The 26,633-nt window shown below is 45.5% G+C and overlaps 1 protein-coding gene across 13 annotated transcripts in view; it reads left to right on the top strand.

The window, feature by feature from the left end:
* Positions 1 to 26,633, top strand: part of RALGAPA2 (Ral GTPase activating protein catalytic subunit alpha 2) — a 280,569-nt gene that overhangs the window by 82,529 nt on the left and 171,407 nt on the right. For 10 of the 13 annotated variants that reach the window (XR_011466483.1, XR_011466481.1, XR_011466480.1 and 7 more), the window contains exons 13-18: positions 2,249 to 2,397; positions 7,183 to 7,294; positions 9,421 to 9,658; positions 13,037 to 13,207; positions 17,112 to 17,252; positions 26,172 to 26,300. Coding sequence is in view for 6 of the 13 variants with exons in the window: in XM_070381165.1 (XP_070237266.1) it covers positions 2,249 to 2,397; positions 7,183 to 7,294; positions 9,421 to 9,658; positions 13,037 to 13,207; positions 17,112 to 17,252; positions 26,172 to 26,300 (940 nt within the window). In the remaining 7 variants the exon portion in view is untranslated. The remainder of the gene's footprint in view (positions 1 to 2,248; positions 2,398 to 7,182; positions 7,295 to 9,420; positions 9,659 to 13,036; positions 13,208 to 17,111; positions 17,253 to 26,171; positions 26,301 to 26,633) is intronic. The other 3 variants (XR_011466484.1, XR_011466485.1, XR_011466486.1) reach the window with 2 other exon arrangements.

Raw genomic sequence — 26,633 nt, 5'->3', positions numbered from 1 at the left:
CTTGACTTTTGAGTGTGTTCATTTCCTCTGGTTAGTTTGTGCATCTGTTTTGAGATGTCGTATTAAATGGATTTCATCCAAAGTGAGCCAGCTCTGCTTGTCCCCAGATCCTTGGTGTTTGTGCTGTTGAACAGAAAGAATCAAGAGGGACTGTAGCTCTAGAAGGGAGAGAGGATCCATCCTCGTCACCGAGTTGACAGCTCAGAATGTCCTGACTCGAGGGTTCAGGGTGTCATCCACGTAAACGATAGCACATTGCTCTGTTGCAGCAGAGCAGTGGCTCCCTACAGGGCAGCCTGGACCCCTGCTTCTCCCAGTTCTCTACTGATGGTTCAGTTCAGTTGCTCAGTTGTGTCTGACTCTTTGAAACCCCACAGACCGCAGTATGCCAAGCCTCCCTGTCCATCACCAACTCCTGGAGCTTGCTCAAACTCATGTCCATTGAGTTGGTGATGCCATTCAACCATCTCATCCTCTGTCATTCCCTTCTCCTCCTGCCTTCAATCTTTCCCAGCATCAGGGTCTTTTCAAATGAGTCAGCTCTTCGCATCACTGTTGGTATAGGACAGGAAACTTGTTTCCTAAAGGTATGAGGCAGAGCACAGGGTGCTTGGTGGACTACCTATATTTTTTTGATGTCTCAGTTTTTATCCTTAGATTCCCTTGAGTTTTGTATTCTGTGGCATTACGTGTTTCTCATATTGGAAATACATGTTCCTGGAAGATGGGCAGTGTTGGCCATGTGCTTTTGCCCACTTGCTGGCTGCCCCTTGGGTGGCACTGGCTGCCTCCTGTCAGCAAGGCCTTCAAGTCAGCAAAGGTGGAGACTCAGCAAGAATCAGGTCATTTTTTCCAGCCACTGTCTGACCACTGTGCCCCTGCCTTCCCTGCCCACCCGCCCCCCTACCCACCCATACTCCACCAGGAATACTTACCCACAGATGATGTTCCTGTCTTCAGTTCAGTTCAGTTCAGTCGCTCAGTTGTGTCCGACTCTTTGCGACCCCATGAATCGCAGCACGCCAGGCCTCCCTGTCCATCACCAACTCTGAGTTCACTCAGACTCACGTCCATCGAGTCAGTGATGCTATCCAGCCATCTCATCCTCTGTCATCCCCTTCTCCTCCTGCCCCCAATCCCTCCCAGCATCAGGGTCTTTTCCAATGAGTCAACTCTTCGCATAAGGTGGCCAAAGTAGTGGAGTTTCAGCTTTAGCATCATTCCTTCCAAAGAAATCCCAGGGCTGATCTTCTTCAGAATGGACTGGTTGGATCTCCTTGCAGTCCGAGGGACTCTCAAGAGTCTTCTCCAACGCCACAGTTCAAAAGCATCAATTCTTCAGTGCTCGGCTTTCTTCACAGTCCAACTCTCACATCCATACATGACCACTAGAAAAACCATAGCCTTGACTAGACAGACCTTTGTTGGCAAAGTAATGTCTCTGCTTTTGAATATGCTATCTAGGTTGGTCATAACTTTCCTTCCAAGGAGTAAGCATCTTTTAGTTTCATGGCTGCAGTCACCATCTGCAGTGATTTTGGAGCCCAAAAAAATAAAGTCTGACACTGTTTCCACTGTTTCCCCATCTATTTCCCATGAAGTGATGGGACCTGTCTTAGAGGATGTCAAAAAGAAATCTCCAGAAGCCTTTCTACCTCAAATGTTTCCAAAGTTGCAATATTAATGTGTGTGTGTGCTTAGTTGTGTACAACTCTTTGTGACCCATGGACTGTAGCCCGCCAGGCTCCTCTATCCGTGGGATTTCCCAGGCACGAATACTGGAGTGGGTAGCCATTCTCTTCTTCAGGGGAAATTCCACACCCAAGGATCAAACCTGTGTCTCCTGCATTGGCAGGTGGATTCTCTGCTGCTGAGCCACCTGGGAAGGCCCTAAGTGATAGCTGTTATTTTTCTGGTCTTTCAGATGTCAGTATTAAATCGATTCTAAGGGGTGAACTGTGTGTTCTAAGGGGTGAACTGAGGCTTTCCGGGTGGCACAGTGGTAAAGAATCCATCCACCTGTCAATGCACTAGATACAAGAGACGTGAGTTTGATCCCTGGGTCAGTAAGATCCCTTAGAGAAAGAAATGACAACCCACGCCAGTGTTCTTGCCTGGGAAATTCCATGGACAGAGGAGCCTGGGGGGGTTACAGTCCATGGAGTTGCAAGAGTCAGACACTACTGAGCACACACACACCAAAATCTGTTTACTTGTATTTTCTCACATAACGCTTGTTGGTTTTAAGGTATTTCTGACAAATGCTGCAAACGTCTTTTTGCTGGAGCCTTGTGTGGAGGTTCCCATGCTCTTGAAGGAGCAAGTTGATGCCTGCAAAGCTGTTCTGATTATCTTTAGGCGCATGATAATGGAGCTGACAATGAATAAAACAACCTGGTGAGTGTATTTTCAATTAATTAATATCGTAAAACAGATGTTTCTGTTTTCAACGTAATGATTAAAAATGTGAAAGCCTCCACGTATTAAATAGGTTTACAAAGTGAACCATGAGATGATAATCAGTCTTCTGTAACATTTCAGTGAATTATGAAGGTAAGTATCCAGTACTTTGGTAGTTCATTTGTTTTCATTATTGGTTTTTTTTTTTAATCTCAAATTAAGAGTAAGCAATCCTATGACATAGTAGTAGATTCTTGCATTTTAACCTGTCATCAAGCAAGTTTTGTCCAAAAGCGGTAACTGGTGGTTAATGATATCATAATCCATAATCCCGGGAGCGTTGGCTAATCACTCCAAAACGCTTTTAAGCTGATTTTATTGCTGTAAAGTTGAAGTTCTAAATTCATTTTGGGAAAATGATTGTTTTAAGTGATCCATCGTCAGAGGGCACTGAAATGCAGTGGTGTCGTGAAATGTGCTCACGTGAAGTGTTTCCTTCCTGCTTGCTGGTTTTTTGTTTGGTGTCTTTGTGTTGATGATACCCCAGAGGTAAGCAGTGCATGAGAGTTTCCTGTGATGGGCGTCTGTGCATCCCTCCAGCCCATGGGGTGCTCCCAGGGTTCTCAGTTCAGACAATAGCCTCGGAGCCCATCACCCCTTCCTCTTCCCTCCTGTGTGAGGAGGGTAGCCTCGTAGTAATACTTCTGCTTCTCCAGTCCAGTCCTTGCAAGTCCCTCCCACCCAAGCAGTGCCCCCCCCCACCTGCCTGGCCGCTGTCAGCATCCTCCCTACAGTCAGACCCTCGGGGGCACCTGCCCCCGAGAAGTGCTCGGGGTCCCCATTTCCAGCCTATGGTCTGGATGGTGGAGCTGGCGCTCAGGGAGCCATGGGAGGGTCTGTCTGGGGAAATCACAGGGATGCAGCAGGACTGAGCCAGCAGCACGTCCGGGGTATCAGGTCTGGCCCTTCTCTTTCTCAGGTGAGGAGGGGGTGGGCCCGGAGGAAGCAGATTGGGCAGAACATTCACAAATTCAGGAACCCCCAGCATCAAAAAAGGATCATTCGAAGCTGTACCTTCTGGGGTCATCTTTCCCAGACTTTTAAACCGAGAAGCCATCATTAAAACATTACAGGGGTGAGCAAGGCGATTTTAACAAGAGTTCACAGCTGTGTCAGTGATGAATGTATGAGCGACGCTGACAGCTTTTGGCTGAAATGCCTGCCCCTTCCACCAACTGTATCAAGTGTTTCTGATGCCTTTCTTTCCTTTGAAAACTCTTATGAGTTCTGTGTACCAGTGTCAGTAATATTTTGGTATTTTTGACCATCTTTTTGAGGGTGAAAATTCTAGAAAATGAAACAACTCTCTGTTTGTTTAATAATTCAGAGATTTCCAGGTAAAAGTATTTAAAAAATCAAAATATTGGTATAGATTAAAATACTCACCAAGAAAAAAGTCCTCAGAGCATAGCCTGGAACGTGATTGATTCCCCCAGCAGCAGACCCTCCTGTGTGTTGAAGCACCAGACAAGCCCTGAATTCCCTCCTCCCTTCTTTCATCCGTTAAATAACTTGGGTGCTTTCTCCTCTGAGGATGGAGGGTGAACTCGACGAACCGGGTCCCTGCCCTTTGAGGGGCCTCGGTCCTCATGGGCCTGAGAGGTGTGAGGAACCCAGGGGCCAGGTCAGGCAGGTCCAGTAGTGGAGCTGGGGTGGGCAGCCTGGAGGCTGGGGAGGCCTCTCTGAGTGGGGCCAGGAAGGAAGAGCATCCCCACGGGGAGGAACTGCAGGTCGCAGGCCTGGTGGATCCAGGCAGGACGAGACAGCAGCCAGTGTGGTGAGGTGGATGCTGGGCAGTAGGTGGGTGGGAGGGAGCAGCCAGTGCCCAGGGCCCTCGGGCTGCAGGGAGGCTCCTGCCACCTCTGCTTGTATGTGAGAATGTGACGCCACCCAATGTACGTGTGTGCCACAGGAAGGAGAGACAGCGCGGGGAGCCCAGCCTCTGTGGCCCAGAGCAGGCTGTAGCCTGGGAGGTGCTGAGAAGTGACTCCGAAAGAGGGGACAGCTTGTATGGGGCTGGGCAGGTGTGCAAAGAGATGAGGATGAAGTAGAAAATGAAGAGACAGGACGAGCTGTCCCCCCACCGCCACCCTCCCCAGCCCACCTCTGCCAGTGTTTCACAAAACACAGAGGAGCAAGCGAAAGTCAGAGCTGTGACCAAAGAATTTGCCAAACCAGAGGTCGTTTTGCACCCCCATTCTCTTCCAGGAGACTCTGTGTGGGAATGTTGTGGTTCCCAAGTTTTCTCAGGTTCAGAGGTTAAACCTGTCCCCTTGTCCGTGTCCCCCTAAGCCTCCGTCAGGACTCTGTTGTTGATAGCAGTGACTGGGACTGGGGTTTTATTGGAAAGTTACTATTTTTCTTGTTCTCAGTTTGCCGGATGGTATGGATGGGGCTCTTTTTCTTTCACTTGAGCATCACAGAAGACACACAGCCCTCCAGCTGTGACAAGGCCGTGGGGACCCTGGACAGGGTGGGCCACCGGCTGTCCCCAGCCCTGCAGCGTTTCTTCCCTCGTCCTCCTCAAAGTTGCCAGCTGTTCCAGGCATGTGTGCATAGGCCCGCCTGACCCCAGAGCTCTTCTCCCGAGCTTGCAAGATACCTGGATTAGGGGCCTGGTGGGCAGGCTCAGTGGGGGTGCCTCCAGAGACTGGGATGGGAGTCAGACAGGGTCACCCACAGGAGGGCAGGAGACCCTAGAGTAGCAGAATGGGATCCAGCACGGTGTTCATAGAAAACACTGTTTCGACATGCAGGAACGTGAGAGCGGTCTAAAGGAACCGAGATTTGAGATCTCATTATCCGACCTGGACCGATTCTTGGTTTTATTGCTGATGAGCACAAAGTTCCAAGGATGAACAAGTGATTCATGCACAAGACCTTGAACAAGTAGTTAAAGGGACCTGGTGATTTCTGTCCCTTATGCAGAAGATAACCTGTTCTCTGTTTCCATGGCATCTGGGGAAACACATGAAGGATGTAACTCAGCTGTAAGAGAAAAACGCCCTCTGGCTGTGCGAGAGAATTTGTCACCATATCACAGAGTTGAGCCATAAAGAAAGCTGAGTGCCAAAGAATTGATGCTTTTGAACTCTGGTGCTGGAGAAGACTCTTGAGAGTCCCTTGGACTGCAAGGAGATCCAACCAGTAAATCCTGAAGAAAATCAACCCTGAATATTCATTGGAAGGACTGATGCTGAAGCTGAAGCTCCAATACTTTGGCAACCTGATGCGAAGAATTGACTCGTTGGAAAAGACCCTGATGCTGGGAAAGATTGAGGGCAGGAGGAGAAGGGGACGGCAAAGGATGAGATGGTTGGATGGCATCACGGACTCAATGGACGTGAGTTTGAGCAAACTCTGGGAGTTGGTGAAGGACCGGCAAGCCTGGTGTGCTGCAGTCCACGGGGTCGTGAAGACACAAATGAGTGACTGAACAACAACAAAGGGCTCAGGATAAATGACTCCATGATATAGAAAGGAAATATATGGGCTTTCTTCCCTGAAGACTGCTGTCTATGCAGAGTTCTATCTTGGGAAGCCTGGCAGGCTGTAGTCCATGGGATCAGGAAAACACGACTTAGTGACTGAACAACAGCAATCACAATGGGAGGTGTTATTTCCTGTCCCTAGTGTTTTATACTCTTTAAAGACCTTTCACATAAAACCCCTTCTCCATAGAGCGCTGTGATGGAGGTGTGGTGACCACAGTCTTCAGCGGTAGAGGGGGGCAGCACTGTGCACAGAGTTGGGGTCTTCGAGGCAGAAAGCTCCATGGCCTGAGCACCTAGTGATGACCCTTCCCAACCCTCCTTCCTACTTGTGGGAGTGCTGTGGGGCTTGGCCACCTGACACTGCCAGCTGCAGACCTCCCCAGAAAGTCCACATTATTTTCCATCACAATAGTCAGACTTCTCAGGTTAGGTAAAATCATGGATGTGAAAATGTAAGAGTGCTGCTTAAGTTCACCTAAGCACAGCTCTCTGCTGAGTGCCTTCAAGGGGCCGATACAGCTGGAGAAACAGCCTCACCCCCGTTTTTACAAGGGGAGGGAGTCAGGCTGGGGTGAGACCCTTGTGGTCCTGTCTGTTGATTTGGGCATAGGAGATATACTTGTTGAACCATGGTAACATAAAGTAGTTTATTTTGATAAGTATGGTGTTCATTCTGTAATTGGCATTCAGATACTTTTGAATTCACTTCAGTTGAGTTCAGTCTCTCAGTCATGTCCAATTCTTTGCGACCCCATGGACTGCAGCATGCCAGGCTTCCCTGTCCATCACCAACTCCTGGAGCCTATTCAGACTCATGTCCATCGTGTTGGTGATGCTATCCAACCATCTCATCCTCTGTCATCCCCTTTTCCTCCTGCCTTTAACCTTTCCCAGAATCAGGGTCTTTTCCAATGAGTTGGTTCTTTGCATCAAGTGGCCGAAGTATTGGAGTTTCAGCTTCAGCATCAGTCCTTCCAATGAATATTCAGGACTGATATCATTTAGGATGGACTGGTTGGATCTCCTTGCAGTCCAAGGGACTCTCAAGAGTCTTCTCCAACACCACAATTCAAAAGCATCAATTCTTCAGTGCTCAGCGTTTTTTATACTTTTGAATAACACGTGATTATCCATTTTGCTGAATTCTTACAAGAATTTCTTGTACCTATACGTGTAAGTGCTTTGGAGGTGTGATTAATAACATGAGTTTTTATTTTGGGTGCCCCAGGGAACAGATGTTGCAAATACTGCTCAGGATAACCGAAGCTGTCATGCAGAAGCCAAAGGATAAACAAATCAAGGACTTGTTTGCCCAGAGCTTGGCAGGGTTACTGTTTAGGGTAAGTCTTTTTGTTTTTTTAATTAAAACACTGCAAATGTAAGAAATGAATCGGATTTTTTCAGCAAATCAGTTTTAATCATTGAGAGTTTCAAGAGTAAAATTGGACTGCCTTTAAAAAGTTTCTAGAAATTTAACTAGAAAATTTCCTTCTTGAATGTTCTCTTGAGGGTTGTAATCAGTCTTTATGGTTAGTGCTGGGCCTTTAGGCCTTCCCACCTCTCTGCCATCTGCTTCCTCTTTTGATTTCCTTAAGGTTACTAGAAGTTAGGAAGACAACAAGTGCTGATGGTCTTGGTCTCAGGCCAGGTAGATTTGAAGAGGTGCAGGATGGACAGAGCACGGGTGTGTGGATAGGATGGGAGATGTTAAGATAGGAAAGCAGTTGTGAGGGCTGTCGGTGTGCTTAGCGATTGTGTTTAAAGCCTCAGGACTGAGTGGGATCACCTGGGAAGAGGGGATGTGTCAGAGAAAGAAGGCCATCTCCCTGATGGTGGAGGTGAAGGATGGTGCCCACAGGACGTGCACGTGGGCCGCCAGGGAGCAGATAGAAAGGTCTGGAAGCCAGCAGAGATGTCTGGGCTAAACAGTGAGCAGGTGGCCCTGGAGCCACGAGAATGGGGACCAAGACCCAGGTGGAAGGTGGGCTGGCAGAGGGTGGAGTGAGTGTGGAACATGGATGAGTGTGGAAGATAGATGAGTGCAGACAGTTCTTTTAATAAATTTGCTTCAAAAGGGGAAGAAAGGGCTGTAGCTCGAGGGGGCATCAGGGTTCACAGGATTCAAGGTAACTTTGTGAGGTTTTTTTTTTTTTTTTTGCGATAAGTAAGGATTGGATCATGTTTCCATGCTTATGGGTAGGAGCTGGGGAAGTTGGATGGGCAGGGGGTCAAGGTAACGTGGGGTTAACAGAAGTACAGAGGTTGAGGAGGAGGCTGGGAGCAGGGTGGGGGGCATGCTGGTAGAGCAGGGCCCCCTTGGTGCCCGTCCAGCATCCAGGGGAGGAGCTGAGAAGACTGGGGCCTGGTGGGCAGAGGGTCTGCATGAGTCATCTGCTGCAAGTCAGGCAGGAGCTGGGGCAGGTGGAGGTTTACCTGTGGGAGAGGTCCCTGCAGAGATGGGGGCAAGAGTGTCTCAGAAGACAGAACAGGCTCCCCAGGTCCCGCCAGGACCAGCCTCAGATACTAGCATCGTTTTGAATCAGTATCTTTGTTCAAAATGATAACTGATTTCACAGTAGCTCAAGTCTTGATTGCCATTGACCAGATGCATTTTCAGAAATTAAACTCAATACCCAAAACACTTTTTACTTTAAAATTCTACGTCAGTTCAGTTTAGTCGCTCAGTCGTGTCTGACTCTTTGTGACCCCATGAATCGCAGCACGCCAGGCCTCCCTGTCCATCACCAACTCCTGGAGTTTATTCAAACTCATGTCCATCGAGTCGGTGATGCCATCTCATCCTCTGTTGTCCCCTTCTCCTTCTGCCCCCAATCCCTCCCAGCATCAGAGTCTTTTCCAATGAGTCGACTCTTCGCATGAGGTGGCCAAAGTACTGGAGTTTCAGCTTTAGCACTAGTCCTTCCAATGAACACCCAGGACTGATCTCCTTTAGAATGGACTGATTGGATCTCCTTGCACTCCAAGGGATTCTCAAGAGTCTTCTCCTGCACCACAGTTCAAAAGCATCAATTCTTTGGCGCTCGGCTTTCTTCACAGTCCAACTCTCACATCCATACATGACCACTGGAAAAACCATAGCCTTGACTAGATGGACCTTTGTTGGCAAAGTAATGTCTCTGCTTTTGAATATGCTGTCTAGGTTGGTCATAACTTTCCTTCCAAGGAGTAAGCGTCTTTTAATTTCATGGCTGCAGTCACCATCTGCAGTGATTTTGGAACCCAAAATAATAAAGTCTGCCACTGTTTCCACTGTTTCCCCATCTATTTGCCATGAAGTGATGGGACCGGATGCCATGATCTTTGTTTTCTGAATGTTGAGCTTTAAGCCAACTTCTTCACTCTCCTCTTTCACTTTCACCATACTAATAGTAATTTTAAGTATTTTGTCAAAAGCACACTTCTTCCAAGTGACAATTGAATTCTTTCATCGATCCATCGTTTTCAGACGCTCATAGTGGCCTGGATCCGAGCAAACCTCTGTGTGTACGTCTCCCGGGAGCTCTGGGACGACTTTCTCGGGGTGCTCTCCTCCCTCACGGACTGGGAGGAGCTGATCCACGAATGGGCCAGCATCATGGACTCCTTGACGGCTGTGTTGGCCAGGACCGTGTACGGAGTTGAGATGACCAATCTACCTCTGGACAAGTTAAGTGAACAGAAGGAAAAGAAACAGCGAGGCAAAGGTATTCCATCTCTGGCCCCTCTGGTGACCCCAGGTGTCTGAGCTGAGTGTATGCATGCATGCTAAGTCGCTCCAGTCGTGTCCTACTCTTTCCGACCCTATGGACTGTAGCCCGCCAGGCCCCTCTGTCCAAGGGATTCCCCAGGCAAGAATACTGATGTGGGTTGCCATGCCCTCCTCCAGGGGATCTTCCTGACCAAGGGATCGAACCCACGTCTCCATGTCTCCTGCATTGCCAGGCGGGTTCTTTACCACTAGCACCACCTGGGAAGTCCGAGGCTGAGTAGGAGTGTATATTAAACTCCAGGCAGTCATTGCATGGAATTGCATCAGCTGAACCAATGGTGTCTTTTTAACAGTGGCATTCAGTCACATATCCTAGCTCTGTGTCCCCTTCCTAAGGATGATGGATGGATGCAGGGGCTGTGGGGGAAGGAAGAGGGAGGAGGAGGACTGAGAGCTGTAGTGATAGCAGTGGAGGCGGGGACACCTTCTCTGCTGTCACCCTCACAGGAGGCTGTGAAATGCATGCCACTCTCCCCACATCACAGATCAGACACTCAAGAACAGAGTCCATAGTGATCGGCCTGTTTGGGGGGTCACACAGCTAAGAAGTGGTAAAGCTGGAAATCAAAGCCAGACAAGTCCCGCTCAAGACACGCCAATATTTGTCATCTTTCTGCTACCTTCATGGGGAAGGTGGAGGATTCAGTGCTTCCCATGGAGTTGTTTAGCTTTGTTCTGTTTCAGGGTGAGAACTATAGTGAGACCTGGAGTCAGATCCAGCTGGGAACATCAGTGATGGTGTCTGTTGAGATGACACTTTGAAAGTCCATCCTTGTTAACGTTTTTTAAGGCTGTGACACAGTCCTTGGGTTAATTCCCTGTCCTCCAGCTTATTATGTAACCATTTTGAGTCTGCTCATAGAAATACACGTAATGCAGTAGATAAAGTATGTAAGGATGCTGGGACAGAATGAACAGTGTTGGAGCTGCAGCAGGTGGATAAAATGCAAGGATGCAGGTGAAGAGCCTCGGGGCTGCATGGGGAGGCAGGGAGGGGGCAGATTTGACTCTGATCATCAACAGGGTAGCATCAGAGCATCACTGAGGGCAGAAGGTGTGAACAGCCTACCTGCCTGGCTTTTCCAGGTCCCAGGATCTGAGAGGAGTTTTTCCTCCAAAGACTCCCGAAGGGTATGATATCTGGCGTGGTCAACTGCAACCTCCACAATGGTCTTAGCGTAGGTTGTGTCAGTTAGCTTTGCCATGTGACAAAGAACCCCAAAATATAATGGCTTCAAATAGCGCTGTTTATTTAAATTATGATTTTATGGATTGGCAGTCGGGGTTGGCCTCCCTGGGATGGATCTGCTGGCCTCACAGCTGCACCTGCCATCAGCTGGGCTGTGACCTGCTCACAGCTCTGCTGTCGGGCTGGCCAGCTGTCAACTGCAGTAGTGGAGGTGAAGGGGCTGAACACGCTTCCTCACCCCTGCAGGCTTGCTCAAGCTGTTCACCTAATGGCTTAGGGGTCCAGGAGCAGCGGGAGGGCAAGCCCATTCTCAAGTGCATTTCAGATCTCTGCTTGGCCAGTGTTTGCTGCCAAAGTATGTAATGTGTTGAAGCTCAGAGTCAGTGGGGGAGAGGATGACAGAGGATGTGGGATACAGGAAGTGCGAACCAATTATAATGATTCGTTAGCCGCAGAGACATGTAATTAACATGACTGGTTCCTAGAATGTCTCCACTGCCCTCTGTGAGTAGCTCCCAGGGGCATCAGTTAGTAAGAGCAAGTCAGTGAGAAACCAAAACTAGCTAGTTGAGGTCTGGGGCATTCCAGTGAAACTGTCCAATCCCAGTTTAGGTTTAGACTGTCTACTGCAATGATGTCTTTACATACTTTAGGCAGAAGATCCCTTTTTGTTCCTCCCTCGTTGAAGCTATACAGAGCCCCTTCTTTAAAAAAAATATACAAGAGTGGAGATATGGGATGAAGTCAGGGCAGGGAGCCCAGAGCCTGGGCCCTGGGCCTCTGTAGTGACCTCTGTAGCAGCTCTGAGGGTCTCTGTGTAAACCCAGAGTCCAGGAGGGTCAGGATGCTTCCATCCAAGAACTTGGTTTCCTAAGACTGTGGGTCTCAGCCCAGCAGAGTCTACCTGACGAGGATGCCTTTCAGGATAGAGGGAGTGGCTGAGACAAAGTAAGGATCTTCTCAAAACTCAGCACATTCCCCAACTCCTCAAATTCTTATAATCCTCCCTCCCTTTGAACCCCCAGAATATTCTCTTCCCTTCCACCGTGTGAACACAGATTCCTAGGCTTGTCAGAGATAAGCTTGTCTTGGGAAGGTAAACAACTTAAAAAAAATGCTATTTATGGACAGATACAGAACAAATTTGGTTATTTAATGACCATGACAAATATTTCTGATTTATTCATGTTGCTTTATTCCAAAAATGGATATAAATATTTAGTGTAGAAATCCTTGCTGTATAAGCAGTAGACTTGCGGAAACAAAGTACACTCTCAGAAGAATCTGGGTGTGCAAATGAGCCACAGGTGGCATCCGCCAGCCATGTGCCCAGAACCCTCTAAGTGTCTCTTTCTCTTTTCTTCTGTATCCGTTTGATCCCTGACCACTCACTTGATATATTTGTCTAGAGCAGTATGAGAGGAGAAAAGATGAATCCCAGATCTTCAACATTTTACTGTTTCGGAGCTTCACTTAAAAAGGATTTTTGTATTGTTTTTAGCATTTCATTGACTTTGCTCACTTGACTATAATTAGAGTTTATGGGCGTGCATTTCTCTCGGGGATTTGTGGAGAGGTTTGCGTCTGCAGGACAGAATACTGCTCTAAAATCAGTGATCTCTCGTTTTCTGGTTTATAGAAGCATTTTTTGGAGTGTCCCAGGAGCAGTAGTTGGAGAAGGAAATGGCAACCCACTCCAGTATTCTTGCCTGAAAAATTCCATGGACAGAGAAGCCTGGTGGGCTATAGTCCACGGGATTGAAAAGAGTCAGACACGCCTGAGCGACTAACACACACAGGGAGCAGTGGTATAGTTCATTTGACATTATTCTTACATTGAGAAAGATGTATTCATGTTTTTGTACACCGGAATGAGTGCTGTGAAGATAGGAGAATTTTCTTGAGGCCACTGAAGGGGCTTGAAAAATACTTTGGCAACAGAAATTTTCAGTTGCCTGATGGATGACTCACATCCTAAATTGCAGTGTAGGAAGTGGTACCCAGTCTGCTGCAGGAGAACCTGCTGATTATACGTCACTCTATGTAGGGGGTTTGCTGAGCGGCACGGGCTAGGGGAGGAATCATGAAGAAACCAGCCCCTGGATTGTGTTTCTCGTCTCATAGGCTGTGTTCCAGATTCTCAGAAAGGAAGCACCGTGGGGAGGTCCTTTTCTCTGAGCTGGCGGAGCCACCCCGACGTGGCCGTGGCCGAGCCCATGAGATTCAGGAGCGCCACCACGTCCGGGGCGCCAGGGGTCGAGAAAGCCAGAAACGTTGTCCGCCAGAAGGCAACCGGTAAGCGCAAGTCCTAGTATTTCTCCATGGAATGGATGTATAGGAATTATAGGATTTTAATGGATTTATAAGGATTTTTTTTACAGCTTTAAAATTCCACTCAGAACTTAAAGTACGAGGCCTTTTACTGACTGAGATGTCACTATATCTTTTCAGCTTTCTGTCTACTTTTCCAAATCGTGGTTTTTACTATTTATTTCTAAATTCTGCATCATGATAAAGAACTTGAGATGTGAATATCAAGTGAGATGTTTGGTGCAAAAGAGAGAAAATTGGCGTTTTGTTTGAACCTTGAGGAAGATGGATTCTTGGTAATTGCACAGCCGGCTGCGTTGTTGTTCAGTGTTCATCTTAAGACAGCGTGGAAACTTAGTCCACCAAAGAAAAGGAGATTAAGGCTTTAGTTTTCAGGACTGGAGGAAGAATCTACGTTTTCTGCTTCTTAGGAAAATGGCACCTTACATGTTTGTTTACACGACCATACAGTCAGTTAGAATGAATAAGAACTTGAATGGGAACCTCCCGTTAATCACACCGTTGCTACACTTTATTCTTAAAAGAGAGAACTCTTTAGTATGAGCTTGTATACAGTATTTAATAAGAACAAGTAAAGCTGCAAGCCCTCCCAGTGACAGATTCCTGTCTGGGACTTACGTGGCAGTCCAGTGGTTAAGACGTCACCTTCCAGGGCGAGGGATGCAGGTTCAGTCCCTGTGCTAAAGATCCCATGTGCTTCACAGCCAAGAAAAACCAAAATATGAAACAGAAGCAATATTGAAACAAATTCAGTAAAGACTTTAAGAATGGTCCACATCAAAAACAAAGCCAAAGTTAAGACAGATTCATGTAGGTTTGCTTTTCACATCAATAATGCCATGCAATTGAAATTGATATTCAGCATGTTGACTACAGAGAGAAAGTCACAATTTCCTCTGATCATAAACCAAAGATTCATTGACACTCTGCATAATTTCCAGTGCTCAGTCAAGGCTTCCAACAGATGCCTTAGAATCCTGTTGTTTTTATGAAAATATATTACACGTTAACCCTAACTGCCTCATTGTTTTTCCGATAATATTTGTGGGTCATTATCCCTCATTTACTGCTTCCTTTATCCTCTCCCTGAGGAGAGACCCAGTTCCCGGAAACAGGCAGCTTTGGGAAGGCTCACTCACCTATTTCCTTTCTCATCCAAGAGTTTCTTCTCTCTCTTCCACCACTGGGTCCTTGAAAGGGATCAGAATAGGAGTTCATGCCATGCTTGAGCCTCCCACACTGCCTGTTGCCCCTCTCAACCCCTGAATTACAGAGGGGACAAAAGTGCTCATTCAAAGCACTTTTTAAAACACGGGTTGCCATTCCTTCTCCAGGGCATCTTCCCGACCCAGGGGTTGAACCCAGGTCTCCCGAATCGCAGGCAGATTCTTTACTGTCTGAGCCACCAGGGAAGTCCAAGAATACTAGAGTGGGTAAGCCATTCCCTTCTCCCAGGGATTGAACTGGGGTCTCCTGCCTTGCAGGTGGATTCTTTACTGGCTGAGCGTCCAGGGAAACCCTCTCACATGTTAACATAGACAAATGATTCTATGTTGCACGTTCTATATGCCACTACTTGGCCAAAGCACAGCCGTAGGAGAGATTGCACCTTCGTTTTTCAACAGGTATACTAGACCAACCATACAGTAGAGGTGCTGGTAGGTTTTAGAAAATCCTCTGTGCCTGTTTGCCTGTTTGGCAGTGTTCTCAATTGCCTGAGAAGCCATGCAAAAACAAGTAAAATCAAGTAAAGGCGCTTGTAGAGTGTGTCACTTCAAAACCATAAACCTGACCTTTGTAGGAGTCATTCAGTCAAAAACACTTAGAACCCTAACCTTTAACAGATAGTGAAGATGAGAGCTATTGAGTTGGACAGATCTATTATCTTCATGTATCGGGTTGGCCAAAAAGGTTGTTTGGATTTTCCATAGAATCTTACAGAAAAGCACAAATGAACTTTTTTGCCAACCCAATATTTTATACACATGGCAGCCCACTCCAGTATTCTTGCCTGGAAAATCCCATGGACAGAGGAACCTGATGGGCTATATAGCCCATAGGGTAGCAAAGAGTCAGACACAACTAAAGTGACTGAACAACAACAATGAATATATGTGTATTTCCTATTTTATATTTTTAAAATTTTAAAATATTATGACTTTTTTTGTTGCCTGTGAAGACAATGATTTTTGAAGATTTTACTATATCATACTGTTTTATAAAAGTAATCTATCTAGACTACATATTAGAATTTTTACTCACTTCAGTTTTTTTTTTTTTACTTATCTTTAGTCTTCTGAGGAGGCCCAGAATATTCTCATGGTAGATTTTGGTTGTGTAGAGGCCCCCTTTTAATGAGGGAACAGCAGCTCATGACATTAGGTTTTGCACTGTTAGCATGAAGATGTTTATTATGGAAGACCTATTTGAAAGTGTCTTTTTTTCTAATCCCAGTAAGAGAATATTATAAGATTATTCTAGTTTGCCCCACAGACTATACTTAGACTGAGAAAATGTCAGTGATAGTGGCGAGAGGGAAATATAAAATCAGCAATTGTGGAGTGAGGAAATGATGATTAATTTAACAGAGAATTAACTCTTTTGCACCTTAAAAGGACAGGCAGGGAGAATCTTAGAGAATTAAAAAGTTGACCTTGTTTTCCTGAGTGTGAATGATGCTAAAACCTTACATGTCTAAAGTGAATGGTTAAAGCAGATTTTCACACAAAATAACCTATATTTTATTATTTCTAAAATATCTAGTGATCAATTTTGGAAAAATGCACAATTATTTGATTTATAAAAGGAAAACTTTTTAAATGAAGCATCCCTGACATTGAGACATGGACACATCTTTCAGGAAATTTGAAGTCAAGTTAGTTTGATGTTTACACAGAAGTTGTCTTCACCTAAATAGTATCTAACATGTTTATGATTATGCATTGCAGACAGTTCTCTAGAGCTGGGAATTCTGGTAGTCAGAGAGTGGGGAAAAGACAGGAAAAGTAAGAAGTTTGCTTTTTGCAAAAGCCTCACTACCATTTGTAGGTCTATTTCATTAATGTTAAATAAAATCATGTGGAAATAATACAGTAAGTGAACCTTCCTAGTTGTGTTTTAAAGACTAAACTGGTTTTCCTGATGATGGTTTCATATGTATGAGGCGTATTCTCTCCTTACGTCCATTCATTTCCTCAAATGGTTTTCAGTAGCAATATATAGTATATAGAAAAGTTAAGAACATCCTAAAGTTTGTAGTAAGAAATTATGGACTTAATCAGCATAAAGTGTGATTTCAAAGGCTGTGTTTCATGAAGATTTTAACTTTTTTTCCCAAATGTCAGATCCTTGAGTCTGCAAGTTGACTTTTATGTGTTCTTGAGCTTTAGAATAATTGAAGTGATTTGCTTTTAAATGCAGTCGTCTCTCAGTAAGCCTGATTATTTATGAAACAGTTTTTATCTTAAGTTAGATTCTTCCCTCCCTCACCATGGTCTTTTTGTTTGGGTCCTTTTAGAAGAGAAAACTGGTTATAACGTCTGCCCAAGTAAACAGACGACCCAAACGCAAATCTGATACACAGCAGAAAAAAAAAGGAAAGGCTCAACACACAAGGCATTCCAAAACGGAGATCAATCATTTGTGAATGGCCCGTTCTCCTCGCCATCAGCGTGACTGAAAGTTGGCTGTATTTAGAGACTTATCATTAAATCCTGTGTGTTGTGCCAACTTCCTTTAAAGTCTGAAGTGACCTCCTTTGAATATTTAAAGCGAGCCCAGAAAAATAGTAATAATAAGGAAAAGGAAGAAGTGAAAGATCTTGATGTTCTTCTGACACTTGACTCTGTTGCTTTGTCTCTCCTGGAAGCTAAGCGAAGCCAGTCTATCAGCAACTGTGCCCACCTCTCTGAGGCTTTGCCCGCTACTAAAAGCGTCCCACTCCTCCTCCACACCGTGAGCGCTCTCTTCCCTGGTCTCTCTTACTCTTCTTGCTCCCACAGGCTGTCAGGTACTGTAATACTGTCTCTTCTGTCCCACTGTGTCCCTGGGCTGCTCCCGCTTGCTTGCTCGCTCACCCCTGGGTCTGCCTTCCTTTGTTAATATCCCCGCCTCACGCATGTGTGCCTGGCCATTGCACTTGGCGTTTATTTTCAAAGAATGTCAATTGTTTCTAGGTAGTTAGATGCTCAGTAGCAATTAAATAGTCAAGCAGAATCTCTGCATCTGGGCTTTGCATTCTGAGCTGAGAACCATACTTTTTTTCTTTTTTTATTGGAATATAATTGATTTACAATGTTGTGTTAGTTTCTGCTGTACAATGAAGTGAATCGGCTCTGTATATACATATATCCCCTCCCTATTGGACTTCCTCCTGCCCCCCCATCCCACTGCTCTATGTCATCACAGAGCACCAAGCTGAGTTCCTTATTTTATACACCAGGTTCCCACTAGCTGTTTTACACACAGTGGTATATATATGTCAATGCTACTCTCTCAATTCATCCCACCCTCCCCTTCTCCCCTTGTGTCCACATGTCCAGAGAACCATAGTTTTAAGAGGGGAAAACAGTGATGCCAGCCTTGTGTGCCTTGTATATGGAGCCTATAGAGTGGAAGGGAATCTTCGTAAAATTCTACAGTGGTTCTGAGCCTGCCAATGTTAGTGTGTTTGCTGGGCCTCCCTCAGAATGAATGAACTGGAAAAGTTATGCAGGCTAGAGTTCCTTGGAGTGAATAAATCATATTCATGTATAAAATAATGATCAGTTTACACAGATTCATACTGATTATTGAGTATGAAAAATAACAATGAGTAGTAAAAACAATTTGAGTAAAAAAAATAACAATGGTGAAAATTGCTAATTTTCAAAAGAAATGTTATTCCCGGCCTTTAGCCAGTTAAAATTGAGTTCAGCTACATATTGTTTATATAGTTGCCCTTTCTGGTTTATTAAGATGTTGTCGCATCAAAAGTAATTATTAGCATGGACACCTCAACAAAAGGATTTATGGTGAATAATTAGGTCTGTGTCTACTTATTTCTCTGTGATCCCAAAATGAATCTTCTTACTGAAGAGGGAAGTGTTTTCATGTCCTTTTGGTCTCAGAAAGATAGTATTATAGATTAGTATCTATTTAATATTGGAGATAGCTTAATTGTGGCTTTGAGTGGCAATAAATCATGTCATACTCTGGTTTAGCATAGCAACATACCCTTGATGAATACATAAAATGTCATGTTACTTACTTCTAGAATATGATAGAAGAATAAGAACTGCGTTTCTTAGAAAGCTCTTTTTGTCTAGTAAATATTGAAGGTGGAAAATAGTAAGAATGGTACATGAGAAGATGGTCACCAGTCAGTTAAATCACTGATGAACATTTAACTGCTTCACAATTTGGTTTAAAAAAAAAAATACTCCAACCTGGAGATGATTAAAAAAGTATTTTAATTAGTTTTGCTTTCTATGTGGCTGATATATGCCCATAAGGTGAAAAGTGTTCCTTTTTCACATCCCATTTTTTCCCCCACTCCATTTTGTTTAAGTTTTTTAAAATAGTTTGCCCAGAATATGTTCTCACAAGAAATCTCTTCCTGTTAGTAATCTCATTTTGGAGGTTTTTTTTCCTCAATCATTATTATATGTTAGTTGACTCAGGTTCTCAATTCCCATATGTATGTACACAGTTCCAACAGAAGTTGAATAAGATTTCAAGCAGGGATTCTCAACTGGGGACCATTTGCCCCCCAAGAACATTTAGCAGTGTCTGGTGACTTTGGTAGTCATCAAGCCAGGGTCCTGCTCCCTGTGTCCAGGAAATGGATGCCGCTAACCATCTTACAATGGACAAGGCTGCTGCAGAGAGCCGTCTGACCCAAAATATCAATGGTACTGAGGCTTGAGAGATCTCGATTTAGGGTGGAATGAAGCAGGCCGTGCTTGGTCTATGTTTCTGTGCCTTCACCATCCTCCTCCTGGTTTTAGGGCGAAAAGGACCTAGCGGTACAGTGACTTTGAGGATGATTTGCTGATGTTTCATCTGCAAACCACAGTTTGCAAGCTCTTCCCTCGTCTGATGCCATGTCTGCTGTACTAGTAAAGTGATCCACGGTCATGGGTGACTGTTGTATTAAAGGCCTGGGCCCAGAAACGACGTGTGTCAGTCCTCAGTAGGAGATTTTATGTCCCCCGTGGGTTGGCCCACGAGAGGATTAAATGTGTGCTCCATTTTAAACTCTGGTGCTGGCTTATCTTGCTAACCTGTTGCTAAATACAGATATAGTCGGCTAGGCATACATCCGTGTGTGCATAATACACAGACACTTTTTTATGTTTGGCTGTGCTGGGTCTTCATTGCTGTACTCAGGCTTTCTCCTGCAGCGAGCAGGGGCTCCTCTTCACTTGCAGTGTGAGGGCTTCTCATTGGGAGGCTTCCCTTGTTGTTCCTGTGTTCCCTGCACTGGCAGGCAGATTCCCAACCACTGGACCACCGGGGAAGTCCTACAGACACTTTTAAAGTTGCCCCTCTTTACTATAGATGACAATCGGCTAACTTTGTGTTCTTTTAGGTTAACGTTTCTTGGTTTTGTTTCTTGTCTCACCAACATGTGTTTTAATAATATAACCAGTAGACAATTTCTTACCTTCATCCACTCTGATGTCTTATTCTGATCCCTTTGGGATGCCTTATTTGATCACAGCAGAATTCTGGGACAGTCACGACCACCTGTATCCTGTTAATTCATATGAATAGCTGCATAAAAGAACACGTTGAGGGTGAAACTGGCAGTTTCAGTGACTTCCTTTTTTTATTCTCTTCGATGGAAACAGTTCTTTCCAGCTGTTTTGCACTTTTAACTGCTTTTATGTTCAGACATTTATCAATCTGTAGCACAGGCCATGCAGATGGTAGGCTTTATGTTTCTTTGGAGAATATTATAATGGTTGTAATTAGAGGGTCATGATCTTCTTTTGTTCCAAAGGAGGCTTAATGGGGCCTGATTGAAAGCCTCACTTTGCTGCCCCTGCATCTGGCTTTATGGCTTCCAGGTAGCCGGGTTGTCGGGACGTGCTTATGAACAGGGTCCCCAGCGTCCTTGTGGGACACGTCAAGATGTTGAATTGATTTATGTCTCTTGTGCTTTTTATAGGGTCAAGTTGGTTTGTGGCCAGTGTTTTAGAAGTTAGGAAACTACATGATTAATTTTGCTTGTGCAACCTCGTATGAGGAGTAAACAGAACCCGAAATTTTGGTAATTGAAGAATGAGTCTCAGTCTGTTTAGTAAGATGGATTAAGGAAGCCTCAAATTAGAGAGTGAATGAAATGTCTTTGAAAAGTAGTCAGACGTTTGGGGTAAATTGAAGTTTCTGAAGAGTTTGCACACTTAATTTAATCACACTAACTCTTCTTTCAATGGGGAAAAATGAAATCAGCCTTTATTTGATCATTTTTTAGTGCTTTGAATGAGCTTTAGAAAGCGGTGATTTAGTAATGGGCATTGCGTAATGTAGCCTCTCAAGAAGCTAAAAAGTTGGTGCTTTTAGAGTTTGGGTTACTAGGTTAGCCCTGCTTGAGAGAATGTGCGTAATCTGGTGATTCTGAGATAGGATTCAGTGCTTTGAAGTGATTTGAATGGTGTAATATTCAAAACAGAGACTGCATTAGACCTCCCAGCATTTATAATGTCCTTTTTATGTAACTTAGACTGTCCTATTTCTGTTTTGCACATCAGATAATCCTCTACCTTGATATTTGCCTATCAGTGTTGTTATTTAATGACTAAGTCATGTCCAACTCTTTGCAATCCCATGGACTACAGCTCACCAGGCTTCCTTGTCCTTCACTATCTCTCAAAGTTTGCTCAAACTTCGTGTCCATTGAGTCAGTGATGCTGTTTAACCATCTTATCCTCTCCTGCCCCCTTCTCCTCCTGTCCTCAATCTTTCCCAGCATCAGGGTTTTTCTAGTGAGTCAGCTCTTCACATCAGGTGACCAAAGTATTGGAGTTTCAGCTTCAGCATCAGTCCTTCCAGTGAGTATTCAGGGTTGATTTCCTTTAGGATGGACTGGTTTGATATCCTTGCAGTCCAAGGGACTCTCGAGTCATCTCAAACACCACAGTTCAAAAGCATCAATTCCTCAGTGCTCAGCATACTTTATGGTCCACCTCTCACATCCATTCATGACTACTGGGAAAACCATAGCTTTGACTATATGGACCTTTGTTGGCAAAGTGATGTTTCTGCTTTTAAATATGCTGTCTAGATTTGTCATAGCTTTTCTTCTAAGGAGCAAGCATCTTTTACTTTCATGGCTGCAGTCACCATCCACAGTGATTTTGAAGCCCAAGATAATACAATCTGCCACTGTTTCCATTTTTTCTCCTTCTACTTGCCATGAAGTGATGGGATCCGATGCCATGATATTCGTTTTATGAATGTTGAGTTTCAGCAGTAGTAGTAGTGTTAGTTACTCAATCATGTCTGACACTTTGTGACCCCATGGTATCAATGTTCAGTTCAGTTCAGTCACTCAGTCGTGTCCGACTCTTTGCGATCCCATGAATTGCAGCACACCAGGCCTCCTTGTCCATCACCAACTCCCGGAGTTCACTCAAACTCATGTGCATCGAGTTGGTGATGCCATCCAGCCATCTCATCCTCTGTTGTCCCCTCCTCCTCCTGCCCCCAATCCCTCCCAGCGTCAGGGTCTTTTCCAATGAGTCAACTCTTCGCATGAGGTGGCCAGAGTATTGGAGTTTCAGCATCAGTCCTTCCAATGAACACCCAGGACTGATCTCCTTTAGGATGGACTGGTTGGACCTCCTTGCAGTCCAAGGGACTCTCAAGAGTCTTCTCCAACACCACAGTTCAAAAGCATCAATTCTTTGGCGCTCAGCTTTCTTCATAGTCCAACTCTCACATCCAAACATGACCACTGGAAAAACCATAGCCTTGACTAGATGGACCTTTGTTGGCAAAGTAATATCTCTGCTTTTTAATTATGCTGTCTAGGTTGGTCATAACTTTCCTTCCAAGGAGTAAGCGTCTTTTAATTTCATGGCTGCAATCACCATCTGCAGTGATTTTGGAGCCCCCAAAAATAAAGTCTGACACTGTTTCCACTGTTTCCCCATCTATTTGCCATGAAGTGATGGGACCAGATGCCATGATCTTAGTTTTCGGTATCAATGTTAAATGGTTTTAGTTTGTTAGAAAAGAGCAGTTGCTACATCTGACCCTGGAGAAGAGCGACAGCCTTAACCGAAATAAAAAGCCAGCAGGGGGAGCTCAAGAACTGTTTTAAAAAGAAAGAAAAAAAGTACCAAGAAAATGTTTCTGGTAGTCATTTGTTCATCTGTACAGAACAAATATTAAGTATAGACAATGGCACCCCACTCCAGCACTCTTGCCTGGAAAGTCCCATGGACAGAGAAGCCTGGTGGGCTGCAGTCCATGGGGTCGCTAGGAGTAGGACACGACTGAGCGACTTCACTTTCACTGTTCACTTTCATGCATTGGAGAAGGAAATGGCAACCCACTCCAGTGTTCTTGCCTGGAGGATCCCAGAGATGGCGGAGCCTGGTGGGCTGCCGTCTATGTGGTCGCACAGAGTCGGACACGACTGAAGCGACTTAGCTTAGCTTAGCATAGCATAGAACAAAATATGAGAAAAGGCCCGAAAATGTACAGTTCCAAATCGGGAAATTGGGTTTAACTTGCGAGATAAAGAGAATTTGCGTGCTTTTTTTTTCCCTTCACCCTCTTTCATGTGACAGCCGAGTCCAGGAGTAGCTCAGGGCACCCGCCCCACAGCCTGGCAGTTCCTGTGACCGGGATTCGCCCTCCACCCTCCCCCTCTTCACAGGTCTCCTATCCCACCTGTTCCCGTGGTTTCTGTATGCTTGGCTGTCCTTCACCTAAGAAGGCTTGATCAGCCTTTTACAAAAGCAGAGCCTTAAAGCCACATCAGGCCAGCCTGTTGGGAAGGCAGAACAGCTGGCCCTGCAGGCTCTTTATCCGTCTGTTGTCTGAGGACCGGTGGGGACACTCGTGTTTGGAAGCTGTAGTCAAGGCTGGGCTTCATCCCACCAGATGGCGATATTCTGTATCCTGAAAAAGATGCTGCCAGCGTTGGCCCAGTCCTTATTTGTTTCTGCTCAGAGCCCAGAAACCAACATCTACCAGCTCTTGGCATCACGTTCAAGGGAATAAAGCCCACTCTTCCCACTGTCTATAAAGACTGGCATGTGCCAATTGTTTCTGATAGAAGCAGGCAGCTCTTGGGCTCCCTCTGCTGACACTGGATTTACAAGTAGGTTCATTAACAAATAGAAGCCCTTCTCAGAAGGTGTCAGTGTCTTGCATAATTAGAACGAACAAGGAAAGAAAACAGTGGGAAGGACAGCTGGTGGTGTCATCTGGCTTCCTCTGCCTGATACTGAGGAGTCTGAGAGCAGAGCTGTAGGGGGCCTGGTCTGTCTCTGGGATGCTGGATGGAGCATGGTGTTTATGGATGTCTCATGTTTCTTGTAGGGAAGTGAACAGCTCTTGGCTCTTCAGGATCAGAGAAGGGCAGAGACAACGTGGAAAGACGAGGCTGTGGTGGATCTGTCTGCTCTTTCTACCCTGCCTTCCTTTGCTTGTTCCCTGAGTCCAGCTTCTTGACAGTATCTGGATTTAGACCATGGCCCTGCTTCCCTGGTAGCTCAGACGGTAAAGAATCTGCCTGCAGTGCAGGAGACCCGGGTTTAATCCCTGGGTTGGAAAGATTCCCTGAAAAAGGGAATGGCAACGCACTCCAGTTTTCTTGCCTGGAGAATTCCATTGACAGACCATGGGATCGAAAAGTGAGCGACTCACACTTTTACTTTCACACCTGGACTTTGGCTTTGAGGTCTGGTAACTTGCATCCATGTACTTAAAAATAGAGTTTTTGTGTGGATAGTAAAAATAAAGCGACAGCCCTTCAGTGAAATCCTCTATTATATTTAGAATTTTCCTACATACAGCTCTTGGTTGGGGTGAACCAGTCCTTTGGCTTGTGGCTCTGGTTGAAGGTTACACAGAAGAGGACACCTTGGCTGCATTTCAGGGGATGAATCAGGTGACAGGTCCAGGGAGGACAGTACAGGCTGAGTTTTGATCACTCCCTTCTTAGAAGGACTGATTGTTGTTGTTCAGTCGCTCAGTCATGTCCAACTCTGTGACCCCGTGGACTGCAGCACACCAGGCTTCCCTGTCCTTCACCGTCTCCCAAAGTTTGCTCAGACTCCTGTCCATTGAGTCACCATCTCATCCTCTGCTGCCCTCTTCTCCTCCTGCCCTCAATCTTTCCCAGCATCAGGGGCTTTAACAATGAGTCTTTTCTTCACATCAGGTGGAAGTATTGGAGCTTCAGCTTCAGCATCAGTGCTTCCAATGAACAGTCAGGGTTGATTTCCGTTAGGATACTGGTTTGATCTCCTTGCTGTCCAAGAGACTCTCAAGAGTCTTCTCCGACACCACCGTTTAAAAGCATCAATTCTTCGGCGCTCAGCCTTCTTTATGGTCCAACTCACATCTGTCCATGACTACTGGAAAACCATAGATTTGACTAGTTAGACTTTTGTTGGCAAAGTGATGTCTTTGCTGTCTGGGTTCGTCATAGTTTGTCAGAAGGACTGAAACTGTGACTAATGAAAATTTGGAGAAAACATGATCCTAGGGTTATGGATGTAGAGTTCCGAGGCTGCACAAAGGAGGATGAAGTCTGGAGGGGAAGCAGTGGTGGGGTCACAGGCTGGACCACATGGCAAGTCCTGCAGGAGGGGAGCCTGGGCAGCATGGTGGGGGGTGGAGGTCAACCCAGGGGTGGGGGGAGCAGCAGGATCAGGTGGGCTGGGCCTGCTCGAGACTGAAGAGCACAAGGACTCCTAGTGGGGGTCAAGCCTCTGGGGTGATATCAAGGGGCCCTTGTTCACCGTGAGGAGCGTGAGCTTGAGTGGACAGTGATAGGGGCCTCGGATGTCCACAGCAGGGGTGGTACTGTTAGATCTCAGTTGTAGGGGGGCTTCCTGAGGCCATGGGGAGGAGGGCACGGAGGAGGCTGATAAGGATAAAGCCGGAGGTCAGGGATTATGTCACCTTGGAGCCTCCATGCTGCAGACAGGAGGTGGGGTGACCCTTCCAGCGCCTTGCGTTGTCTTGGGAGATTAAAATGAACCATGACATTTAGAAATGAGCTAGGAGGGACTTCTCTAGGGGAACATGGTTTATCTTGATCCTAGCTGGGATCACCCAGTGGTCAGTACTCAGCTGTGGTTTTCTATTTTATGATGTACATTTATCGATTCTCTAAAAATACCAGTGGATCGTTTTTGTACCTGAGTGATAAATTCACGCTTGCATTTGGTGATGTCATTAAATAATTGCAGTATTTTACGTTGGACAGTTGTATAGTTATCTGTTAAAAGAAATGATAAAGTTAAAATTCCCGCTTTCTTTCATCTTCCTTCCGGGTGTGGTGTGTGTGTGCGAGTGCATGCGTGTGTGTGTGTATGTGATATTCTGCTCTCTCAAGTGGAAATGCCCTGTCCCTGCATCTCCTGGCTCCCCCTCCCCTGGGCATGCCTGTCCCTAAAGCTCCTATGACTTACAGTTGTCAACCATTCTGCTTGCGCTTTCTGTTTTTTTTTTTTTTTTTTTTTACTTCTTCACTTTGAATTAAAACACTTTGTAGAACTTAGAAGGCAAATGTACCCTTGGAGTGAAGTAGAACTTCTAACAAGCATAGAAAACTTTATTGTGAAAGCCACTAATCCTACTGCACAATTTTTGTGGGGAAAAAGTATCTAAAACGACATTTTGTAGAGTCAGTGAAGTAGTGAATTATTTTAAAATGTTTTGAAATCCATCCCTGTGTGTTCTGTGTTAATGCCCACAGAAGTGGAAGAATACCTGCAGCCAGAAAACACACCTGCCACCGAATCTGGGCCCCTGGGGCAGCAGCCGATGGTTCGGAGCGGCAGCAGCCCTGAGGTCACCGAGCCGCTGTGTCCTGAGCCCCCCCCAGGTATCAGCATCTTACGCACGCAAGACCCTAGCTTCTGTCTGGGGAGAGGCTGCGTGTCGTGGGGCTTTCTACTTTAATCCTAGTTCTGTTTATTTCAAGGGAATTTACTTTAGAGTTTGATTGCAAGGATGTGATTTCTTGAATCACATGAAATATTTTCACTACTTATTTTTATCTAATTATCTGAATTGTGTGTGTGTGTGTGTGTCCTTTTTTCAAGTGTAGCGTGTTTGAGGACTAAAAAGAAATCCAGAGTGGCTGGAGGAGGTGGGAGGAAGAGGATGTTCACCCCAGGCGAGGAACGGCAGCAGGTTAGGGCAGAGGCCAGGAGGA

This window comes from Bos mutus, chromosome 13 (assembly GCF_027580195.1).
Source record: "Bos mutus isolate GX-2022 chromosome 13, NWIPB_WYAK_1.1, whole genome shotgun sequence".
Taxonomy (NCBI): domain Eukaryota; kingdom Metazoa; phylum Chordata; class Mammalia; order Artiodactyla; family Bovidae; genus Bos; species Bos mutus.
This window is presented reverse-complemented; position numbering and strand designations above follow the sequence as displayed.